The sequence below is a fragment of the Eulemur rufifrons genome, chromosome 18 (genome assembly GCF_041146395.1).
Source record: "Eulemur rufifrons isolate Redbay chromosome 18, OSU_ERuf_1, whole genome shotgun sequence".
In the NCBI taxonomy this organism is placed as follows: domain Eukaryota; kingdom Metazoa; phylum Chordata; class Mammalia; order Primates; family Lemuridae; genus Eulemur; species Eulemur rufifrons.
Window position 1 is genome coordinate 38,728,928 of NC_091000.1, and position 26,368 is coordinate 38,755,295.

Below are 26,368 nucleotides of genomic sequence, written 5' to 3' on the forward strand. Positions count from 1 at the left end.
AGCATTGTTTTGCATGATTTAAACTTTATGTAATGGTATAGTGTGGTATATATTACTCTGTAATATATTTCAAAGACTTACCCACATTGATACAAATAGTTCTAGCTCATTCAGTTTAATTACTGTATAGCATTATGAATATACCACAAATATTTATCATTACTCCTCTGAAGGACAGTTAGATTGTTTCCAATTTTTGCTCTTAGAAACAGTACTGCAATAAGCATTATCATATATGTCTTCTTATATGCATGAGGAAGATTTTTTCTAGGGTATTTAGAAATGAAATTAACTGGGTTGTCAGAGAGAGTATCTTCAACTTTCCTAGATATTGCCAAATTACTGTCCCTAATGGTTATAACAGCTGTAAGTAAATTATGAAATTCTCACAAGCATGGTACTAAAGTTCCCAGTTCTCTGCAGTTTTGCCAACACTTTGCCTTGTCTGATTTTTATATTTCTGCCAATCTGATGAGTATGTAATAGTGTGTCTTGCTGAGCATGTATAGGTTTATTGATTATAGAAACTTCCTTTTCTGTAACTTTTTTTGTCCATTTTTCTATTAAGGTATTGATTTCTTATTAATTTGTTATAAGTTATGGATATTAAGCCCTTTTTCTTGTTATATATTATAAATTTCTTTTTCTGGGTTATGGATTCTTTTATAACTTTGTTCATATGGTATCTTTGTTTCAACACTAGTTTTTGATTTTAAAGTAATTATATTTTTCAGTCTTTTCTTGTGTTTATGTGTTTTGTACCTTGTTTAACAAAGTCTTTCCTACACTAAGGCCATAAAGTTATTCTCCTTTTTTTCTCAAAAAATTTAATATTCATTTTCATTTTATATATATGAGGAAGAGATCCGATTTCATTTTCTTTTTTATACAAATAACTTAATAATTCAGCACCATTATTAAATAATCGTCCTTCTTATTTACTAAGCCATCTCCATATCAAATTTCCATACATAGACTTATTTCTAGACCTCTCTAATCTACTTTATCTCTTTATATCTGGTAGGATCTTCCTATCCTTTCTTTTTTCTTCAATGCTGTCTTCATTAATCTTGAACTTTTGCTCTTCTGTATGAATTTTTAAATAGTATTGTCCAATTCTACAAAACCTCACACTGGCCTTTTGATTGAATTACATTGAGTTTATGGATGAATTCATAGAGAATTATCATCTTTAAATATTTGAGTATTCCTTTCCGATGTGTATCTTCATTTAATTAGGTCTTTTATATTTACTGAAATAATATTTTAAAAATTTTCCCAAAACTTCTTCAAAATGGTGTTATTCCAGGTACCCTATAGTCCTCATTGTCATTGTGAATGAAATTAGAAGCTTTTCTTCTATTCCATTTTCCAAGTGATTGCATATAAGGATGTTAATAATATTTGATATTAATCTAATATTCACAAACTTTAGGAATTCTCTGTTAGCTCCAATAATTTACGTGTAGAATCCCTGTGTAGACAGTGATACTGTCTGCAAATAAAGACTTTTATCTTTTTTTTCCATATTTTGTACTCACTTCTTTTTGGGGGTGGTCCTACTGCATTATATACAACTGTTAGTGTACTTTTAAATAGTAACAAAATAGATCTTTTTATTCTTTCTGACTTTAATGAGCATGCTGATTCCAGAACCAGATCTTATAATGACTTGCAAAGCCTCATGTCTCTCAGTAATATTGAGATATTGCAGAATAATCACTTAGTCGTAGGCAGACTGAGTTATTATTGATGATATCGAGTGTTTGTCCTTCATGTTCTCAAGTTCCCAGGTAATAAGCAACTTGTCCTTTTCCATTCTTTTGGGGGAGAGGGAGCTCAGCAGCCCTACCTAGCTCCTGGTTTTAAGCACTTAGCCCAGTTATCGTCCTCATCTTACATAGATCTTACCTTTTTAGCACTTTCCTCCATAAATGTAGAACGTCCATGCCTAGCAATGCCTCCCTCCTGGAGTAGACTAGGTGCAAACTTCAGCCATGCACACTACATAGAGCTTCTGTTCATTTCTTGTTCAGTATGTTGGGACACTATATGTTTAATACAAAATGGCAGCAGCCTCGTGCAATTGTAATAAAATTAGCCACAGGGTGCCTAAAGAAATGGATGCAGGAGCCCTTGCCTGGAGTCTGGCCAGCCAATCCGGGCCTGCTGCCCAGTCAGCTGTGGACGGTCACACGGCCAGGACTGGACAGTGCTGTGGCAGGGCAGCATGCAGTGGCAGGCTCAGGTGCTGCTGAGGAGCTGGCCCTCCAAGAGCACACAGAGACGCCGCCCTCTGCCCCACCACGCACTCTCAGCGGCACGCATGTCTACAAGCTGCTAGGACATTTTGCCTCTAGAAACTGGCAAAAACAGGGCTAGGTTTTTGATCTTTTTCCCCAGAAAAGAGTCTACAAGTTCCAAAATGCTTGAGCCCAGAAATGTTTCAGATGTCAGGTTTTCAGATTAGGGATACTAAACCTGTGCCAAGTTCCCGTGAATGGAGAGGGAAATGCTTTTGCTGTACTTGAGCAGAGATAGTTCCCTGCCAGAGGCTCACGCAAGAGAAGGGGGGGGGGGCACCTACATGCCCTTAGGTGCCCACCTTCAGAGATGGGAGCATCAGGCTCAGAAGTTGGAGACCAAGGGCAAGGCCTATCCCAGCAGTCCCCAGAACAGCCAATATGCTTTCTACAGTGAAGAAAACCCATCTGCTTCTAAGCCAGTGTTTTTGGGGAGAAGCAATCTACTTGCTGTTGCCTCCTGTCTGGATCCAGCCCATGTCCCTGGAGAGTGGCTGGTCCAGGTCCTACTCCTGCCCTCTAGCCTACTCCTGCTCCTTGGTGATGGAGGACAAGAAGGGAGAATTGGCCCTTAACAGATCTCCCAATGATTTTTAAAGGAAGGAAGGAGCCCAGAGTGTTAGTGTCTTGGAGCTAGAAAGAAGCATATAAATTTCTGGAAACCATCCTTAAGGTTTTTAAAAGATCAAGACAATTTGACTTTCTCTAGCACTGGAGCTAGAATCCAGATCTGCTAGTAGAAAGATGGGAATGTTCTGAGAATTCCAGCCTGAGACCATTCTTAGAATGGAACAGGTCTGGGTTGCTCCATCCTTTTAAGTTCCTAAAAGAGGGAATTGGTTTTCTTGGCTCTCAGCTCAGCAGCACCTATCCTGGCTTTTGGTCCTTGCCTGTAGCCAAGTGCTGTCCCCAGCTGGGGGCCTGACACAGGTGGACTAGCTCCTTACCAACACAGTCCAGTCCCACCCCGAGGGGAAGGTCCAGGGCTCATGGGCTGCCTCTTCCCTTTCTTATCTTGCCCCCTCTCGACCCCCGCCATGTTGGAGATCAATGTGGCTAAACCCGTGGTCTTGCTGGGTGGATCTGTAGCCTGAGACAGATGTGACAGAATGGGATGTTGCATCCAGCGTCGCCCTGCCAATTTGGGGAGAAGGTGATTGCTCTCCTGATTCTGTATGTGAAGTAAAAGAGAAATATTTTAAAATAAAAACAAAAAACCAAAAATATGTATATAGGGACATTTTTCTCAGGTGTGTATACCTAGAAATAAAAGTACCCATCTTGGTAGGATAAAGGCTGCACTAGATATTGTAGCTTTACTAGGTATTGCCATGGAGATGATTACCTTGTGTTTTAACTTGGCCATACCATTTTTATTTTATGTTTGCTGTAAGCATTTTATCTCTTGTTGCTGTTTGTTGGCAGTGGAAACTGAAGCAGTGTATGCACTTTTGGAGCCATTCTGGCCAGATGCGTCATCAGTTCTATTTTAAACATGACTTTCTTTGTATATAAGAAAAGGTGACAATTAGAAAAATTATTATGTGTCTGTAGAATAATCTCTCTATTATGAATTGACTGTGATTATAGATTCCAACACAGGAAAAATATCTGCTCAATTGCCCTATGGCTTGTCAAGTGTTGAATGTGATCTGTGCATATTAAAGAATTTTTGAAATGGGGCCAATATAAGTTTATCATTTTTTAAAAATTAGACATTTATAAGGAGCTTTCAGGTGTGAGGCAATGTCTTGAAAGGGTTAAGAGAAGAGCTTCTAGTCACCCCACTGAGTGGGATTCCAGACTCCTCCAATTACTAGTTCTTTAAGCCATGGTTTCCTTATTGGTAATATGGGACCATGTTAGTATCTACCCTGAAGGGTTATTTTGAAGATTAAACAAAATATACCACACATAAAACATTTAGCACAATATTTGGTGTGAAATAAACACTCAATAAATTTTAGCTATTATTTATTTAAGTTCCCAAAGGTTAATATATTTCCCTTTTCTGTGACATAAAATCTAACAATAATCTGAGTGAGGCCTTTTAATTTCATTACCTTCAATTTGTCCATTTCATAAAATTAACCACATATGCTTTCTGTAATTAACATACAGTTTAAGGATTTTCCAGAAATTTTACATAGAAATAGAAACTATATTTCTAAGTAAATTAAATCAGAAAAAGTAAAACTTTATGAAGTAATCAAAGTCCATTTGCTTTTGTCTCTTGTTAAGGACTACTTTAATATTCTACCAACAGCCAAATTATTGTAATAATATTATTATAACAGATTAGAAATGATAGAAAAGAAAATGAAAATCCAAGTTTAAGGACCACATGAAGATTCAATTACTAACATTATGAGGCTTTATTCTTCTGATTACTATACAAGCAAACTCTGCTCTGTGAAATAGCACTTAAAACTGGTACATTCATGGTTTAGCCAATAAGGTATACTTACAAATTAGTTTTATAAGTGAACATGCAATGTCAGTTTGTTACTTACCTTCAAAGAACTGAGTGCATATGGAAATATAACACATCATAAGTTAGTGAAGAAAAGAAGTTAGTGAAGAAAAGAAGAACTAGATAACCGGTATCTAACTCATGGTGTAATGGTGACAGATATCTGTTCCTTCAGGAACTGGCCTTTCTCCACCAATGACCCAACCTCTCTTACCAAAAGGTTGACCTGGGGTCAGAGACCTCATTCTCCTAAGCATTATGATTGGTTTAAAGTTTTTTTTCCATGCAAAATATTTTTTAGTCAAATTTATCACCAATTTCCTTTATTGCTTCTGAATTTTGCATTTTGTTAGAAAATATTTTCCATTTTCAGTTTATAAAAGCATACAATCAGGTTTTCTTCTAGTATTTACTTGTGTTTATTTGTATTTATTTAGTTTGTGGTATCGTGTGTGGAATGGTTCAATTTAATCTGTTTTTCATGTGGCTCTCGTTATTCCAACCCCACTCGTTTAGAAAGTTCTTTTCTTCACTAATTTGATGCACTGCCCTTATCATGTGTTATACTTACATAGGCACTCAGTTCTTTGAAGGTAATGTGTTGTTTCTCTTTGGATGCTTTTAAGATTTTTTTCTTTTGTTTTACAGCAATTTTACTGTGATGTGCTTGGTTATGTTTCTTTTTATTTATCACATTTGGGGTGATAGCACTTTTAAAATTGTGATTTAGTATCAGTTTTCAAAGATTCTCAGCTACTATCTTTTTCAAATATTGCTTCTGCCCCATTATCTCCATTCTCCTTTTGGGATTCCAATTACACATATGTTAGTCCTTTTTACCTTATTGCACTCATCTGTTATTCTCTCTTCAGTATTTTCTAAACTTCTCTCCATGTTTCAGTCTGCATATTTTTTGATATATCTTCTAATTTACTAATCCTCTCTTCGATTGTGTCTAATCTTGTGTAAACACATTGAGTTCTTAATTTCAGTTATTGTCTTTGACAGTTTTATTGAGATATATTTCATATATCCTACAATTCACCTATTTAAAGTGTACAATTCAATAGTTTTTAGTATATTCAGAGTGGTATAACCATCATCACAATCAATTTTAGAACATTTTCATCACCAAAAAGAAACTCCATACCCATTATCAGTCTTTCCACATCTTCCCCCAGCCCAAGGCCTCACTAATCTACTTTCCATCTATATATATTTGCCTATTCTGAACACTTCATATAAACAGAATCATATGATATGTGACCTTTTGTGACTGTATTCTTTTACTTAGCATAGTGGTTTTTTCAAGTTTTGTGTTGTAGCATGTGCCAGTATTCATTTTTTTTTTTTTTGCTGAATAATATTCCATTTTATGGATATACCACATTTGGTTTATATTTTTATCAGTTAACTGACATTTGAGTTGTTTCTACTTTTTGGCTATTATGAATAATGTTACTGTGAATATTCATGGACAAGTTTTTGTGTGAACATAACCTTTATTTCTTTTGGGTATAAACCTAGGTGTGGAATTGCTGGGTAATATGACACATCTATGTTTGACTTTTTTTTTTAAGAGATGGAGTCTTGCTATGTTGCCCAAGCTAGACACAAACATCTGGGCTCAAGTAGTCCTCCTGCCTCAGTGTCCCAAATAGCTGGGACTACAAGCATGCACCACAGCACCCAGCTTAACTTTTTTAGGAACTCCTGGACAGTTTCCATACAGACTGTACCATTTTACATTCCCATCAGTAATTTATGAGAGTTCCAGTTTCTCCACATCACAACCAACACTTGTTATTCTTTTTTATTACAGTTATCTTAGTAGGTATGATGTGGCAGTTGTATTTTATAGTTTAGAATTTGCTTTTCAGTTAAAAAAAATTGCCAGGAGCTCTGTTTAGCTACTCAACTTTGCAGCTGACATTTCTGCTCAGTCTCAAGGAGCTTAGAGGCACAGTAGTATCTCAGAGTTACCTCTCTGTGTTTCTCTTCTTTCCAGGAGCATGGTTTCCCTAGTCTTCACTGCCTTGGTAGTTCTCTGATGCCACACACACACACACACACACACACACACAGCTGTCATTTTTCTCTTCTCTTTCTCCTTCTCCTCTTTCCCCCCTTCCTTCTCCTCCTTCTCTTTCTCTTCCTCATTATTATTATTGTTCAGCTTTTGTACTTACTCTCAGCAGGAGGTTTGGTAAACAGCAAACTAATACTTCATTACAGGAAGCCTTGGATGCACTTGGATCCTTTCTGGATTTTCTATTCTGTTCCATTAGTCCATTTAGTCATGTACCAATGCCACCCTATTTTAATTAGAGGCTTTATGATACATTTTTTATCTAATAGGGTTAGTGCATGTGTGCACACTTGCATGCATGTGCACTCACATACATACACACACACAGAGCTCATATTTTTTTCAGTGTTTCCTAGCTGTTCTGCTTCTTTATTTTTCCAAATACATGGTATAATCAAGTTCTTTAATGCCAGAAAAAAATATGACATGTATATTGAGATAAGGTTAAATTTGGAAATACTTAGGAATAAGTGACACTTTTCTAGCATTGAGTCTTTCTATTCAAAAGCATCTATTCAAGTTTATTCTGTGCCATTCAGGAAACATGATAATTTTCATCATATAGAGATTACGCATTTTTTTTGTTGTTAAGTTTTTGCTTAGATTTTTTTCCTGCTGTAAATAGTCTCCTCTTTCATTCATCATCTGATTATTCATTTATGTGAAGGGTATTCATATAATTTTTACATATTAATTTTACATCTTTCACCTTTATTAAATTGTTTTATTGTTTATAATAGTTTTTTTTATCAATTATGTTCAGTTTTCCAGAAATATAATATAGTCTACAAATAGAGATAGTTTCACCTCATTCTTTCAAATTCTGATGTTTCCAATTGCTGTCTTGTCTAATTGTATGAACTAATTTCTACAATATTAAGTTTTGGTGGAGGTATACCTAGTATGTTGGCATATTGTATTCTTGCTTTGCCAGAAAGGATCTGAAGAATCTCCTTTGGAGATCTGGCTTTTGAGTTAAATATCATTTTAAGGAAGTATTCATTAATGATTACTGAGTGCTTTTTACATAAATGAATGTTTGATTTTAAGTGCCTTAAGAAAATGTTCATATTTTTTTCTCCATAGCTCTATTAATGTGAATTACATTGATTTCTTAATATTGAATCCTTTTGTTTTTCTGAAATAAAGCCCCATGTTATGATGCACTATTTTTTATGTACTATTAGTTCTTTTTGCTAATTTAAGAATTTTGCATGCCTATTTATAAGTGGTAACAGGCTGTAGTTTTCTATTTTGTGCAATATTTTTAAAGTTTTGATGTGAATTCTATATTCAAATTACTAAAAGACTTTGAATATTTTCCTTATTTTTCTATGCTTTGTAATAGTTCAAAAGCATTTGGATGACCTGATTTTCAAAAGTTTGGTAAAATTTCACTGTAGAACTATTTGGGGGGGTGGTTCCTTACCTCTTTTTTTCTTCTTTAAATTTGGTCTGTTTAGACTATGTTTACTAGGATCAATTTTGGTAAATTACATTCTACTACAAAATAATTTATGTCTTTTAGGATTGCAAATGAATTTGTATATAGTTGTGCAGAAAAGTCTCTTTTGATATAAATTCTTTTCTTTTGATGGTTCTCATTATTCCCCCTTTTCTCTTTCTTTTTTTATTATTTTTTATTTTGTTTGCTATTTTCTTATTTGTATTTTCTCACATTTAATTGATTTAATTTAATTGATTTTTAAAGGACCAGATATATTTATTTATAAGCTCTGTGGAGTTTTTGGTTTTTTAATTCATTAATTTCTTTTTACCTTGGATGTTTTCTTTCTTCTAATTTCTTCCTTTTTTCTAGTTTAAAATAGTAGCTTTTACTCCCAGTTAATACCTATAAGGTAATTAGCAAGAATTCTATTTCCATGTACTCTTTTTCTTCTATTTTTGTAGTTGTAATTTATCTACATTATCAGGGAATGTATCATGTATTTACTATTCTATCACCTTTATATCCACCATCAGCTCTGGGGTTAAATATCTTTAACATCCTTAAAGTGAACCTTTCCCAGTATTTCTCACTTTTCTAAAACTCATTTCCTACTTAATTCTTGAGAAATTTTCCTTGAGGTCTTATATATTCATAGCCTCATCTATGATATATGTACTTAACAGTAAGTTTAGCTTGGTATAATATTTTGGCTTACATTATCAAGTATCTTAAATATACTACATCACAGTCTTCTGGCCTAAAATACTATTGTTGAAAAGTAAGCCAATCTGATGTTCTTTACCTTGTAAGTAACTTGGCACTTTTATCTGAAAGCCCAAAGGACTTTTTTTTCTTTAGAGTTCAGTAGATTTTTAGAATATACATTGCTGTTAACTGTTCTGGGTTTATTTTTACATGGAATACCCTTTCAATATGTAGACTAAAATTTTATGTCTAGCAAGTTTTCTTGAATTATGATTTGTATATTGTTTCTGCTCCATTTTTTGGGGTATTTTCTTCTTTAGGAATTCCATTTATATAAGTGCTAAATCATTTTTCCCATTGTGCTAAGTCTATGATCTCTTAAATCATTTTATCATTTTTCAATTCCATTTGATTTTTTTTCACTTTTGCCTTTCCATTTTCTATTTCTCTTTCTGTACTCTCATTGATGTCTGTCAACTTTTTGTTCATTCTAGTTTAGTATTCTGACTTTTTTCCTTTCTTTTCAGTTATTTCTTGAGCTCTGATTTCTATTTATGAATGTTTACCTCTTGGCTAGTCTTTTCATTTCCAACTTTCCTGATTGATTATGAAACCTTTGTAGTTGTTATTATTTTCTTATTTTCTTTTAGTTAGTTTTGAAGCATCAAGTCAAAACTTTCATTGGCCTTTTTGCTGCACTTTTCTATTGTGCTTTCACTGCCGATTAGTACATCATTCAGAGCATTAGCCTTTTTGCTTACCATATATTTTATATTGCAATTATTTTGTGTTGCTCATGTTTTATTGAGATGGGTTTTCCTATATTTTAGAAGGTTATAATACAGGGGTAGTGGCAGACCAGAATAGCTTTCCTAGATTCATAGCTCTAGGGCCCCTTCTCTTGTTTCTGCGAAGTATTTACAAATAGGACCTCTTTGTACCTTCTGCTTTCTCTGGTTCCTTCCCTTTGTAGCTAAGACTTCCCTCTGATTTTGTTTGCCTGCTCATATTCTAGAGTTTGTAAGAATGACTTCTGTTTCTGTTGAAGATGTTGTTTGTGAGTTTTTCCTTTCACTATTTTAGTTGCTCTGACCATTTTGCAAAGGGATTTGAGAAGATTTAAAAATCTGCACAGATGCTGCTATTTAGCCCTGACCAGAACCTAAACTATTTTATTCATTTGGTTTCTGGGATATCATACTACCCCGTTTTTCCATCCTATTTCACTAACTGTTTTTTCTGAGAATTATTTATTTATGGTATGAGAAGAAGTAACTTCATATTTATCTCCTCCCCCAATTCCTCAGCATGCCTTTATGAAATAATCTTTACTTGTTTAAAATGTTACTTTTAATACACACTAAGTATATGCACATACAGAATATCTCTCATAAATTCCTCATATTGTTTTTACTTTAAATAATAATAAATTTTGACGTAAACATTCTAGGTATATCTACTGAACTGTATTCTCTTCTCATACTGATAGAACTTCATTCTGCCATTCTGCCATGGGGCAGCCATGGTTTATCACAGGGTCTGAAATTAAATTAAACCAATGTGCTTGGTCATGTCATGTTGCTGTCTCCAACAATATGTTTTTGAATGTCAGATATAGCTTGCTTCTATTATGTCTAAAACTCACAAGATATATATGTTCATTGTGAGGAAGGGAGAGAGAGAGAAAACAAACCAGATTACAGAAGGAATTTCTGGTCCTTTGGCTTTTTCTAAGATATTCTGTAATATTTTGATAGATTATTTTCACTCACTTTCTCTCTGTCCTGTGATTGGCTAAGATCACAGAACTATTTTGGAATTCTCATTTCATGGGTTCAAGGTCGACAGATCACACCCCTCCATTATAGTACCCTCCACACCCATTCACACATGTACGCATTCATTCTAAAAACCATCTGTACTTCATAATACAAGTGGAGACCAGGCTTTTGCCCTGAGGGTTTACTATCTAACAAGGAAATCCATTTATTTAGTTTTCTAACCAAAATAATGCTTTCTCATTCAAGAGATGTACTTGTGCATCTGCTATTTATTTGGCATGCCTTCTCCCTCTCTATTACTCACTTCACAGTTTTGGTTTAGCAAATGCATTGGATGAAATGAGTAAAGTTATGTAGACCAAAACAGTAGGAAGTGCTAATTGTCATCAAATAGCCAAGTGCTGAGTTTATAAGCAAAAGGTATAGTTTGATACCCCAACCATTTGAGGCTGGATCTTTCTAAGATTGCCATAATTCTGTTTCTAATAGACAGTTCTTTTGACCTATATAGAATCAAAATTATTTGTCACCAGAATTAAAATAAAATTGACAATGTTTGAGAATGAACTATTGACCGAGCTCTATAAATTATACTGTGGTTTAAAGTAATATAAAGTGCAGTATTTTAATACAAAATCACAACCACCAAACAAGCACCCATTTTAAAAAAGGACTAGCCACCAGGAAAAAAGACTAATTACTAAAACTCCATATTCTGCCCAACTGCCTTCCAAACTTTCATTTACTTGGTTATAGATGTAAAGTCAACTACTTAAAATTGTGGCACCCTCAATGCCAAAGTTACGTAGACTGGAAAATAAGGTGAGGTAATGGTTTCTACTTTTTCTTTCTGAAATTCACCACCACCAACAAAAAAAACTCAAAACACAAAAATGCAAGTTTTCACGGTCAAATGTATTCTAGTTCATTGTCACCTAGCTTTAGGTTCACAACTTGATACATCTATCAGACAATGGAGGGAGAAACTTGAGAGTAACAGAAAGAAAGGAGGAGAAAAGAGATTCCTCAAAAGGATGAAGCTGTGAGGGGCAAATGACTCAACAAAATCTTCATATAGTAAAAATTACTTTTTACAAGTCCTTACCCTTCTACTTTCTTGCATTTTTCTGTGTCCTAAACTATTTATTTTAAGATTTAATCCTGTTTTTTCTTCTCTCCCTCATATTTTTCTTCCCTCCCTTCATCTCTGTAATGGGCAAAAACTCACACTTCAGTGCCCGGTACTGGGCGTAAGCAAAGCTTCTGCAACTCTGTCCATCCTGCCATCCCTCCGGCACAGAATGCTCTCCCACTCTAACTCACCGCAGCTAGGACCAAACAGACGGCTCTAATTGTTTGAGCTTGAGTAAAACAACCGTCCCCAACCTTTTAGGCACCAAGGACTGGTTTCATGGAAGACAATTTTTCCACGGACCAGGATGGAAGTGGGGGGCATGGCGAGCCATGGGGAGTGGCTGTACATACAGATGAAGTTTCGCTCACCTCCTGCTGTGGGGCCCAGTTCCTAACAGGCCATGGTACCAGTCCACAGCCGAGGGGTTGGAGACCACAGAAGTAAAACATGCTGTGAAAATAAATCCAATGAGTATATCTATAATATCATGTGAGAATACCATGACTATATTAGACTCCATGTATTTCATTGCTTTGAGGTGGATCACCATCTCAGATCCTCAGTTATATTTGGCTTTTTTAACTTACGGTATGTATAAAATGGCAATACAAAAAAAAAGTTACAAAGCATATGTTTGGATGTAAAATTAATAATTGATTGTCATCATTATAACTTCTAGAAAGCACAGCAAGGAGGGCTCTCAGGAAAAGGTCCTGAGAAACACAAATCCTGTCTCAACTGGACATCTACTATAGACTAAATAGGCATATGTGTGGGCAGCCAGTAGTGCATAGAGCATTTTAATATTTTTAAAAACAGTTAAATGATGAAATCCCTAAAGATACAGCATTTTTCTTTTTCTTTGCCCAGGAATCTGTTTTGGAAGCCAATTCAATGATTACTACTAGCACATGGAATTTTGATATCCATTTGGTACTGATTTACACCAGTATTTTTAAGGCTGCCAACAAGAAAGTCCAGAATTTCAGGCAGCCAAAATTCCACAAGAGACAACTGTCTTTTATTTTATAGCTTATGAATTTGGGGCTTAATATGATTTTCCACTAACAAGTTCTGTACCCCCTCCAGAGTGCTAAAGCTAGTGCGTAGATCAGCAAAGTAACACAGAACACATGAGGCAAGTTAATATTAAACGTGAAGGAAAACTGTACAAATTATATTGTTTACTTAGGAAAAAAGCACTCTGGTTGAAAGGGCTCACATATGATTTATTACAAACACTTCACCAGCGTGTTCACATTTGTACCCTCAATCCCATTTGGTGTCGTGGCACTGATACAATACTAATGAAGCCATCAATTAAAAATCCACTGAATATTGGTAAGGAACGTTAAATACTTCATGACTTCTGTTTTTATCAAGTGGCTAGAAAAAAATGCAAAATTGTGTTCAGAATGAGTCATAAATCACAGGCAAGTAACGCAGGGATCAGTTAGATGGGTAACTTTTTTTAAGCATAAGTAAATGAAGAAACTGTTTAAATAAAAACAACAAAATGTTCTTGGTTTCCAGAAATAATCCTGTTACAAAACAAAACCTCCATACATAATTAGAAAAAAAAATAGTACAGAATTTCTTCCTGTGCTCAAAGCAATCTTTGGAAAAGAGTCAAAGAGTTAATAAATATTGGAACACTTATATGATTAAATATGCTTTTTACAAAAGTCATGAAATCTTCCCCAGAGGCAATGAAGAAAAGGGGAAACACGTATCAATCCTATAATATTTAAATGTTTCAACCTAAATGACTTTCCCTAGGATTCTAGGCTTATCCCAAAGCCTTCATGTTTCATACAATTTGTAATGTGGTTTTATACATGTGTTCTCAATCTGAGTCAGCCAAGATGTATAACAGATAACATCAGCAGAGGAAGCTGTAGAATTATGTATCTGCAAAATGATATTAGATATCAAACACTAAGCCCTGCAGTGTTTTTCAGTAAAGAGAAATTAATTATCTCACATAATTTCACAGGTGAGGCCTATGGGAAAAAAAAAAAAAACATAAAGGAAATATTTCTAAAACCGAAGTTCACCATAGCTACTACCATACCAGAGGCCCTTCATATTTCACATTAGTATTCTTAAACTGTCATCCTAAAACCTGGCCATGGTGCCTGCCATGGGAAGACAACTTCTGGACTATCATCCTCAGGATGCACTCTGCCTTCCTGAAAGGGATAAAAATATTTGACGGATTCTCAGGCTCCCCAGAGAGAAGGATATAGCATTATATATGAGCACCATACAATACTACTGTATTTCTAAAACAGTAATTGTACAAAACACAATTATTTTAACCATGTTGCCACTCCATCTAATGACTGTTAAAGCTAAACGTGAGTACGAGCAAGTGGCAGAAAGACTTCTGAAATTCATTCTAACTTTATAGTAGAAACATTTATATTAAAAAAAAATCTCCATTTAAAAATATATTGCTAAATTACTCCATGAAATTTATAATTAGCTAATAACATAATTTTATCTAGACAAACTTTAAAAACTGACAGTGAGTGGATACATTATTTCATACCAAAAGTTACTCTATCTAGAAGAAAATAAAATAATTTCTATAAATTAAACTTCGAATCTTTGAAGTACCAATTTACAAGACAGAACACTGAAAAAAGTCATTATTCTATTTGTAAAGAAGGTCAAGATAATGCATCTCAGGTGGCAGCCAACCAAGTAAGTATTGCTACTAACAATCCTGGCCCTCAGTCAAGAACATGCATTTCTGGTTCATTTAATCAGGAATAATTATCTTATTTGTTTCTGCCTCTTGGCACAGAGTTATGACAAATTTCATTCTTAATCTCTCATTAGATTTTCAAAAGACACCACACCGAAATTCAAATTATGGCTAAACTCTGCAAGTGTGGTATCTGGGGGAAATGGAGAAATGCATCTCTATATCAGAACCATAGACTGTCACTTCATCTTAAAACTGAAGTTTATCCCTCCAGATTTCCCCTGTGTCTTACTTACTGTCCTAAATTCATTCCTTATTTATCCTTTACTAATTTGTTTCAGATATAGCAGTGTAATCAGCAGCAATGTGACCAGAGTGCACATTTATTTCCATATAAACATTTTGGCAGTCTGTTAAGTCCATTGAGTCCTTTGGAAATCTAATCATACAGAAAACAGGTATAACAGAATATCATATACATGTGTGAGTCCTGAGAGCAGCACATAAGGGTTAAAAGAGGAAATAATTCTCATTAAGGCTGGAAGAAGTTTGAGAAACGTTAATGGGCAGGTTTTAAAATCACTGACTAAATCACTTGCTTTTAGATAAGAATGAACCCAAACCTTGAGGAGTTTGCTTGAGAATGTTTTGCTCAGTCATTCATGACCGATGGTGAACACTGGTTGGCATCCCAGTGGTTTTATATTTGAACTTCATCTTCTGCTTTAAGTTCCTGGCATGTACCACTTATGTGTATTCCTACTAATTCTCCATCTGACACCAGTGGAGACATGGCTGGAGTCTGCATGGTCAACAGGGAAAGAGATGGAGAAAAACTTGGAGTCATAGCTTCTGGGAGAGAACCAAGGTGGTAGGGGATTGGGGAGCGTGGGTGTTTTTGAAGGACCTGCCCTGGGGTTATGGCTGGCTTTCTCGGTGGAACTGCTTTAATCCCAGGCTGGGCTACTGCTGTTATCAAAGGGGGTGGAAAAACAAAAGATTTCTTCTCTTTTGGAATGCCCGGCATATGTAAATATTCATCCTTTAGTTTTGCAATATCATTAAATACTGAGGCAAGAGGTTGAAACTTGGGTTCCCAACTGAGGAGATAATCCCAGTGATAGTTGCCTCTTCCATCATGATCAGAGGTTATCTGACTTGAAAATGCTGCACATCTTGCTTCCTGATCACCTGAAGTTAAGATAGATTCTTTCCTGACATCAGCCAGGGTGCCCTCTTTTGCCTCTCTCTTGTGAACTGTCTGGGGTAACACATTATTTTGAACATAGGTGGTGCTGCAGCCCTCCGCTCCATCTCCTTCTTCAAATGCGTGGCTGGCTGCTGCTGTTTCGGCCGTGACCATCACATCAGTTTCCCCAGACAGGCAGGAGAGCTGGTCCGAGTCCCTGGGGATTCCCGAGTCTGGAACCCTGGACTCCCGGTCACTCAGCGCTGAGTCTGAGCCCTTCCTGTAAGGATGCTCATTTATCCTCTGGATTTCCTTATCTTCTGCAGTTTCTCCTTCTACAGAACAGTGGCCGCTGGAGCTGGAGTGCCTGTACAGATTGACAATGTCCTTCTCCATGATGCTTATTAAACTCAACCATTCAGGCGTGGGGGCCACAAGCACTGTCTCCTTACTGCAGTCATTAGTTTTCTGGAAGACCTTGAGCACTCTGGCATCTCCGGTCGCTCTCAAGTTGCCATCTAAAGATGACGAGGTTTCCTTCTCATAATTGTTTATTGTGTCTTTTTGTTTGTGTCTTAAAATTAGCACAATTAGAATGCAGACAAGCAAGAGAAATACTAAAAAGGAGATGGTGAGGCTGACTGAAAAGCTGCTGGTGGATGCCGCCGCGTGCATTCCTTCCGAGGAGAAAGACACATTCACAAAAACCGTGCAAGACGCAAACCTGGAGTCTGGTTTGGGGCTATGAGCAAGTATTTTCATTTCCATGGTGTCTTCATTGCTGACTTGATTTTTTATTAGGGGAAGGGCTCTCATCAAATAAATATTTCCATTAGTTTTATTTACTGAAAAGAAAGGAGATGAAGATCCAAGGGAGTAAAGAATGATTCCATCGAGACCAGCATCTGCATCTGAAGCTTCCACTCTGCCAATCAACTGTCCTACAGTATTCTTTTCTGGGAGGGTGAAAAAATACTGATCTTGAGTGAAAATGGGTTCAAATTCATCTATCCCTTCAATATCCACCCAAACCATTAAGGAGGCTGTTGAGTCACCTTTGTCTTTGGCCTGAACTGTGAGGCAGTATTTATTACCATTTTCATAGTCAAGGATTTGCTTAGCACGAATATCCCCTGTCAAAGGGTCAATGAGGAAGAGATCATGATCATAAGACATTCCATGAGGGGTAAAACAGGGCGACAGAATCGAATAGGTCAATTCTCCATAAGGCCCTGCGTCGAAATCCAAAGCATTTACAGAACATATGGTGGAGAAAACAAGCAGATTTTCTGGAACGACACAGTTGAAGCTTGAGAACATAAACTGAGGTGCGTGGTCATTATCATCTAGGACATTGACAAACACAACTGCAAAAGAAAAGTGTTTCTTTTCTTCATCGGAAGCTTGGACCGTTAAAATGAATTTTATCATTTCTTCATAATCCAGAGGTTTACTCAAATAAAGGACTCCAGTTTTTTCTTCCAAGTAAAAATGTCCCTTCTCGTCTCCAGAGATTAGGTGGTAGATGATTTCTGCATGTGAGCCCACGTCATGGTCGTCTGCAGAGACCACGGTGATGTGACTCCCAAGCGGGGTGCTTTCCTTGACGTGGACGTGATAGTCTGGACTGCTGAATTGAGGTGGATTATCGTTGACATCAAGTACTTCTATGGATATGACGGTTGTGGCACTCAAGGGAGGGCAGCCACGGTCAGATGCCAGAATGACAAGTTTATGGCTGGCGGTTGCTTCTCTGTCCAGACTGCGAAGCAACACGAGATGACCAACTTGCTTATAAGGATGTGCCGAATGAATGAAACTAGTTTCCACGTGGAAATGCTTCTGGGAATTACCGCTGATGATGGAATATTCAACATATGTGTTTTCACGGGTCCAGTCATGGTCGATGGTTGAAAATGTGACAAGTGTGGTTCCAATCAGGGTATCTTCACTCACGCTAAGATTATAGTATTCTACTGTAAACTCAGGGGCGTGATTGTTCAGATCTTGTATTTCTATCTCCACTAAGGTGAGAGCCTTCAGGTCAGGAAGTCCGCCATCATTGGCTTCAACAAGAAATTGAATTGTTGATATTTTATCCAGAAGTAATATGGGATTGGTAGTAAATATGGTACCTGAAGAATGAGACACAGTATTTTAATATGAAATTAAATTTTCGTGATCCATTTAGTCAGCAAATGTTTATTGACTATCTACTAATGTGTTTAGTTTTGTTAGACTTAAGTCACAATTAACAATGACTCCAACTAGAAATGCAAAATTATTATATTTCTATTTTTATAACACTTATCCAGAAATGATAGTCATGGCATTCACTCTATGAAAAATGTGTGCTGCCTGAGGTTGCTTTTGCCACACATTTCTCTGAATTTTATTTTATATAGTAAGTTGTTCCATTACCATTTAAAAAATATATTCTTATTTGTAAAATTTATATGCCATTCCATTGTCCATAAACACATGTATAGAGATAGATATTTTGGCATAAAGATACTTATTTTGGAAATACTTGCTGATACTCACTCTAGCCAAATGAAACCAGTATATATGGCAACACAGAGTTACAACTATTGCTCAAGTATACAAATGTCTTTCCCAAAGCTCATAGTCAATTCAGTAAGTGAATTTTCCCTTTACAATGAACTATATTTAATAAAGTTTATTGTATTAAATCTAGAAAAAAGGAATATATAATTTTTATAAATATGTACGTTACAGTGTTTTTCTACGACAAACGTCTTAAGTATGATCATTCAAAAAGAATACAGAATGCTGATATTTAAATGCCACATTTCAATTAGAGTCCCACCATGAACTAAACTGACCTGATAACATTTAATGTTTAAAAATACTCTAATGAATATCTCAGTGCAAAGTTTGTTGATAACACGTGTCAAGCAAAAGTGTTGCTAAGGATTGGGTGTTCAAAGGCACCACCTTGCACACTGTGCTTTGCTGTGGCCAGGGCAGCAGTCATCATCCTCTGACACCAGAGAGAGAGAGAGAGAGGAAAACGAAGACAGAGAGACACAGAGAAGAACAGGAAAGCCCAATTCCTGACATGTTTATATTCACGCAGTAGCCATTCATCCACAAGCTAAGTGGCAACTTACCTCCTTCTCCCTCCCTTTACAACACCCACTGGGCCTCATACTGGTATTTTGGAACTAAACTCTCCTTTCACGTAATCCTGAGATTAATTTTTAAGTAGGGCCAGTTGTGAAATGATGCCATGATGGGTAAAGATGGGGAACAACAGTGCAGGGAGTCCCAGGCCTCGTTCTTTTCTAGTATGCTCTGCTAGAGACATTGTTTCGCTAATTATTCATCTTTATTAAATTTAACTTTTAATGTCCACTCACTGTTAAACTTTCTGTATACGCTGTTTAAGTGTTCTAATCTGGAATCACTTGCCTCAATGCATTTGACAACCACGAATGTCTTGCCCTCAGATAAAAAGACAAAAAGCCTTGGAAGGCATGAAATAAACCAGAACACCATAATGGTTTTTACTTAGTAGACATGCTTGAATAATTTTCCTTTTTTGATTATTCTTGTTTTTATTGAATAGATGATGCTGTTACTGAATTTTTTTGTACTTAGTTTGGGAAGAAAGCCTCCAAACTCGAGTAATGTGAAGTCCTCGGACTAAATTAATCCCTTGGACATCATTTTGATTCCTGTTGAGGGGGGATAATTGCCTCAACTGTGCTTGGTTGGGCAGATGAACGGGGCATTTATTATACTGGGGTCTCTGAATTTGTTAGTATTTACCAGAAATCTAATCAATTCCTTTTGCTTTCCAGCCACTGAAACGTTAGAGAAGAGAAAAAACAGTGGCATTTGCTACTGCGGTACTTGATGTGAAGAGAAATAAGAAAGTGGTGCTTCTAGTCCCAGGGGGCAGAGGTGGGGGGCTCTTTTAGGGGCATTTGGGAAGCATCATTTTAGGTTTTCATCCTGTACCTCCAACATATGTGCACTAATGCCACTATCAGTTACTCACCATTCACAGGATCAATGAAAAACGCCTTAGAAGAGGAAAGGATTCTGTAAGAAATGTTCTCATTGCTTTCTACGTCTGTGGCTGACACAGTCAGCACCGAATACCCCACAGGTGCTGATTCAGGAACTGTGACCTGAGGGAAAAAGAGGGAAAAGGATGCTGTGCTGAAAGGCTGAAGATATTTCCCCAAACAGGTCCATAACACGAGGTCATCTTATTCATTTTGATTATGAAAACCGTACAATACAACCTGAATTTCTCAGATATATCAATTAATATATGGGGTTGACATGTATTTTAAAACTGTGTTAATAGTCCCCAGATTCAGAAACAAACAAAATAAAGAAAATTTCATACTGTTTTGATTTTTATGATGATTCTCCTTCTAAGCTATTTTTATATGGCAGAAGGTAGTTAATACAGCCACTAATATACATTCTCTACCTTGCATAATCCAAGCAAGGCTTCACAGGCGATCATTACTTGGGTTAGTTTCCCCCTGTGCTTACGCTTCAATCTTTCATTTGCTGCAGTCACCAGTCCTGGCGTCCATTTCCAGCCGCCAGGTTGAATGCTATCATTGTCCTTACTTCTATAAATATATACTAAGCTCTAAAAACTAAAATCCCACTTTAGTGTTTGGTTCATGATTTTTTTTTCCTGCAAAATGTTCATCGATACGTTCTAAAAATATGCCTACGAAAGAAAGAATTTGCCCAAATTGTCTTCAGATAATACAAACTATCTTATCTGTGGCTTCGCAAATATTAGGCAAGTTTCAACTATTATGAACAACTGGACTCCAACCCCTAAAGACTTAAAAAAAGAGACACATATTTAGTAAAACTGAATTGAACGAGACATTCATTTCCACATGTGCTTATAGCCTTCATGATACTAAATACAAAACCTGCAGCATTATTTTAGGCACTAAGAACAGTGAATACTGTCTACCTAAATTAGTCTGTCAGCAATGGACACATTCCCTGTGCTTTCTAGGGTTGGCTGTGGTTTCAGCCTCTCTTTACCTGATAGAAATCTCGAGCAAACACTGGCGGGTTATCATTGACATCCAGCACACGCACTAGGACTGCTCCTTCTGCGTGGTGCACTGAATCAGAAATTTGGATGAGCAGCTCATATTCAGCAACTTTTTCAAAATCCAGTGTTTCCACCAACACCACTACTCCAGTGTTCTGATCAATAGCGAACTTGGCTCCAGGATTACCCTCTCTGGCGAAACTGAAGATGAAAGCTGGATTCAAATCCACATCATGAACTGACACCCGAGTCACAATGACACCAGGCAAAAAATCTGAAATAGTCATGAGCACTGTCAGTCTCCATTAAAATTCATCCTCTGAGATACATTTCTTTAATAATTCAATCCAAGCATTTTTATTCTAAGGCCAACATGATTTGCTTTTTCTTGGCTCGATTTCTCGTACAAAGCTCATTATGAACTGAACAAAAACCCTGAAGAATTTATGAGCCCAATAAATGTGAAAATTTACTACTGAGTAGGGAATTGAGATGTAGGGTATATTCAATTTTAATATTGCTTTTTTTTTCATCATATGCTTACAACACAATTCCAGGACCAAGAAAACATTCTGAGCCACTTATTTGTACTAACTGGTTTCTGTCAAAATCACACCCTCATGGGGATGTGGACGGGAGGAAGGGTATTTATTACTCAGAACAATAATACAAAACATAAAATTTTGAGAAGTAGGACAGATTTAAATGGACATATTTGGGTATTGAAGTTAGAGTTAGATGCTTATTTCCTTGTATTTATTTTTGTAATATTATTTCTTTTGGGGTGGCACATGTGCTGCTTCCTTCTCTTAAATCTGACTCTCGAAATTATCAAGACTATAGAAAAACAAAGTACACTAGCCGTGAAAGCAAATCTCTAATATTTTTCACACAAAAAAAAAAATTCACAAAATAGATGACATGCTCAGAGTCTTGTGCACCACATGTGTTTTCCAGCCTAAACTGCCCATGAAAGGGGACTTTGTTTTTAAGCTTACAGGTATGGGACAGGTGGAAAGAATATGCCAACATACTCAGAATAGTCCCACTGTATATAAGAGTCATAATTTTCAGTTTTCCAGCTTGAACATTCTTGATGTTCACCAACCACACCTTACCCCATTCAGTATGATTTGATTTATGCAGTTTGTTCTTGTGATATATTTATACTGGGCACATTGCTGTATTTTAACACTAACGCATGTACTTAAAAATAATACCTTCAATAAAATCAAATGAAAATATAGTAAATATGTGAGAGGCAAAGCTGCAGAATTTTTTTATTTGTAGACTATAATATTAGTAGATATCCCTATGTATAGAGATTTCTAGTATGTATTCCTCTGTGAGAGGTAGTGATAATTTGTTTAGAAAGTGACTATAATGAAATGGTGGAAACATTTGAAGAAAGAGTTTGGTATGTAGAGTGAAAAGAGAGAGGCAAGTGAGGGGCCACCATTATTTTCACTTCAACTGAAATGAGTTGGGCTGAGTTTTACCAGTGCAGTCACTGAACATGGACAACTTTGGGTTCACAGACTACAGAGTCATTGAATAACTTACAGATCCAAATAATGAAGATTAATCAGTATATCACTTAAAATTTTATATTTCAACCGCTACCATTAGTGTGGTACAAATGTTGAAAGTTAGGTTACTCTAGGGGAAAATGATGGCTTTGTGCAGCCAACATGCAATTAATTCAGTTCACTTATTATTTGTCATTAGTGTCCTGCAAAGGTTGGCAGAGGTGTGAACATTGCTTCTTCTCACAGGAGGGTCACAATGGTTATCACGGTCCACAGAATATGCTTTTTCATCGAGTAGATTTAATTTTCAAGAAATGTCTGTACAGATGCTGGGAGGAATGGCAGTTGGAGCATGGGGACTTGGCCTCCCACAGATCTGAATGCACATCCCAGCTTTAACATTTAACTCCTTTGCCATTTGATATTTAACTTATGACCACCCATTTTCTATTCTGTAAAATGAAGATAAAAATGATCTAGCTCGCATGGCTGTTGTACTCATATTTAACACAGTATTTGGCTGGAAAAAATGGTCAATCATATCATACAAGTTAATCAAAACCACAATTCCAAATTGGCACACTTACTTTCTGCAATTTCCACTGCTTCAGAGGGGAGAAAAGCTGGGGCATTGTCATTTACATCAGTCACCTGTATCTCGATCAGGGTTGTATCAGAAAGCCTGGGCATCCCTTTATCTGTGGCTTGCACAATCAAGCTGGTTTGGAAAAGAATCAAAGAATGTTATCCACCATCCAGGAATTGCAAAAACAACATAAATATCAAATATCTAGTTGCAAATTTTAAAATGAGCTGACTAGTTGCTCTTATTTCTCCCATGGCTTTTTCTAAATGGCATCATTTAAAATTTATTTCATAAGAATGGTAGCCTGAAATTTATTTGCTTTTGACATGTTTAGAGAACCAAATCCAGCAAGCAATCAGAGGTCATGAGGCATTAATGTCCAAACAAATGGGCTGCTTCTGGGAGCCACATTGTAAAATTCAATCCTGTCCTACTAAGAACCACCTAAAAAATACAAACACCAATACCTGTATGTTAGACAAGTAGATTGTCTCAACCTTGCTACATATTTCCATCTTACTGCACCAACAAAAGATAGAGCCACTAAAAGATTGCTTTGTATTGATATTTTTCAGATCCAAATTGCAAATCAATCAAAACTCTAGAATTAAGAGAAGGCACCACTATGATGAATACACACACAAAAGATGCATGATTGGCTAGGACTGTAGAGTTAAAAGCCCATGATCTGAAAGATAATGTAGTGATTCCATCTCTCTTAGATGATGCTATAACTAGCTTCTCCATCAACCATGCTACAACCCTTATTACTGTCCTCAGCATCTCCCTTTCTCTCCGCAACCTTCCAACATCCAACTAATTATGCATCTTATCAATTTTACCTTCTGGATGTCACTTGTATTAGTGTTCCTATCCACTTTGCCCCTACCATCAAAGCCTCAGATGGAGTGATCAAATATTCTGTTTTGCTTGAGACTGAAGGGTTTCCTGGGACATGGGACTTGCAGTGTTCTTAAAACCAGTCCAGGATAATCTAGGCAAACTGGGAAATGGGATTTTCAGTGCTATAGCCAAGAAAGTCATGGGAAAACCTGGACAAGTCGGTCTCTGTAGCCTGAGCCCGTCATCATTTTTACCTGGAATGCTCTAAGTGTACTGTGTCCTTTCTCACCAGGAGTGCTTGATAACTTACCAACTCCCTTGTGCAAGTCTCATCTGCCCCATTCATCCCCCACATTACAGCTCAGTTGCTCCATGTAAAATCCTAATTTGAAAACTTGGCACCCCTATTTAAAACATTTCCTTCATTCTCTGTGTCTACAAGAGGTTTGTCCAAGCCCAAAATATGTACACATGAACTTCTAGGTCCTGGCTTCTGGCTGCAATCCCTGTCTCTACACGCTCTTGGTTTTTCAAAGCTCACATCTCTGCCAAGTGATCAAATGACCTCTCATTTGATCTGCATGCCCCTGTATCTATTCCCATAGCACCCTGTACATTTTTCTGCCACAGCAATCATCATTCTTTGTTCTTAGTAATGTGTCTGCCTCTCCCGTAAGTTCCTTTGGGTAGAGAGCTGCCTTACTTGATTTTCTTTAATAAATGTTGAGTGCTGGTTTCTCAGGGCTTGCCCAGGGTCACATATGTTACATGACAGAGCCAGGATTCAAGCCCAGGTCTTTGTCACCTGGAAAGCTGGGCTCCACTGAATGATACCCCTTGAATTTTCCTCTCTTACTGCGTATATAGCATACCCTGATGTATCATCATTGGCTTATTTTTTACTCCCTCTAAATGCTATGAAGGCCAATAGGGCAGCTGACTAATAAAATGAGTTTTGAATAAAAAGATGCTTTTTAATTTAGAAGTGGTCTAGTCTTAGCCAGTTGTGGAGACTACCTTTTAAGGAACTGAGTCTTGGAAGTTGACACACTTCTACTTTCTTTTCCATTGTTAGCTCACCTAATAAATGTTCTTTCTCTTTCCAATCCAAAATTTTAAAATGATGTAAAGTAAGCATCAACTCTTTCTTGGTTTGGATGCCACTTAATAGCAAAGGATCACTGTTTATCTACCGTTCATGAAGCACACAGGCTGCCTTCTACACTCTCAGTTGGGATATCTGTAGCACAACCACCCGAACCTCACACTTCTGGAGCCTAACTTCTGGAATAATTCCATGGAAAGTTTATTTTGTTAGTATGAATATCAGTCAGGTACATATGGAAATATTTTAGCACAAATAATCAACACATAATGCTTTCTTCTCCTGCTGCCTGCCCCTCCCTATTTCATGTAAAGTCTCAGCCAAGACATCAAAGTCAAGTTTTTGTCAACTCTTCTGTAGATGTAATCACCTTTATTCTCACAATGTTACAACTTCAGGAGTTCTACAGAATGCCTTGTCAGGTTAAAAAAAAACCGAGACTCTTTGATATGGAGGGAAATATTAAGCTTCAAAATAAAGGGACAAGTAAAAGCTTTCTCAATGGCTTGAAGAACAAATAAAAAACGATGAAGGTAGATCCTCAAGCCATCTGTGATGGCTCTCTCTTTGGCAGTCATCATGAAACTGTTGATTGTAACCTGTCCAACTGGCTCCATGTTCCAGAACTGTTGAGCTGATTAGTATTATCAGCAGAGAGTATAAATGAAATTGACCAGACTTAGAGCAGGCCCATACTAAGCATTCTAAGGTCAGAGCATATTTTTCCTATTCTACCAACCCTGGGAAGCTTCTTTTACCATGTTAAACTTTAAATTAGGCCTTTGACCAGATAGGATTTTCTTTTAATTTTAATAGATTTAGGGATAAAAATGGTTATTGGTTAAATGGACATTGTATAGTGGTGATGTCTGAGCTTTTAGTGTATGCATCACCCGATAGTGTAGATTGTACCCAATAGGCAATTTTTTCATCCATCATCCCCTTCTCACCCTACCCTTCTGAGTTTCCAATGTCCATTCTGTCACTCTGTGTGACCATGTATACCCACTGCTTAGCTCCCACTTACAAGTGAGAGTAAGTTTTTCTGTTCCTGAGATACTTCACGTAGGATAATGGCCTCCGGTTCCATCTGAGTTGCGCAAAAGACATTATTTCATTCTTTTTTTATGAGTGAGTAGTAAGCCACATTATCTTTATCTACTTATCAGTTGACAGGCACTTAGGTTGATTCCATGTCTTTGCAATTGTGAGTTGTGCTGCGATAAAGATATAAGTCTTTTAAAAGTTGACTGCCAACCTCTTGTATCCCCCACACTTAATTGCTTCTCAGGTGCACTGTGACACTTGTAACTTCCAAGAATACCAAGCACTTTCACATACCCATGCCTTTCCTCGTGCCTTTTGCCTGCAATGCCTTTTATTCCCTTTTCTTTGAGTA

At 36.7% G+C, this 26,368-nt stretch overlaps 1 protein-coding gene across 1 annotated transcript in view; it reads right to left on the reverse strand.

Moving 5' to 3' along the window:
- Positions 1-12,643: 12,643 nt before the first annotated feature.
- DCHS2 (dachsous cadherin-related 2) overlaps positions 12,644-26,368 on the reverse strand; it is a 195,865-nt gene continuing 182,140 nt past the window's right edge. Inside the window, exons 17-20 of the mRNA XM_069493240.1 lie at positions 23,023-23,153; positions 20,894-21,180; positions 19,866-19,998; positions 12,644-17,973 (exon numbers count right to left, since the gene is read on the reverse strand). Coding sequence (XP_069349341.1) covers positions 15,350-17,973; positions 19,866-19,998; positions 20,894-21,180; positions 23,023-23,153 — 3,175 coding nt within the window. The 3' untranslated portion in view covers positions 12,644-15,349. The remainder of the gene's footprint in view (positions 17,974-19,865; positions 19,999-20,893; positions 21,181-23,022; positions 23,154-26,368) is intronic.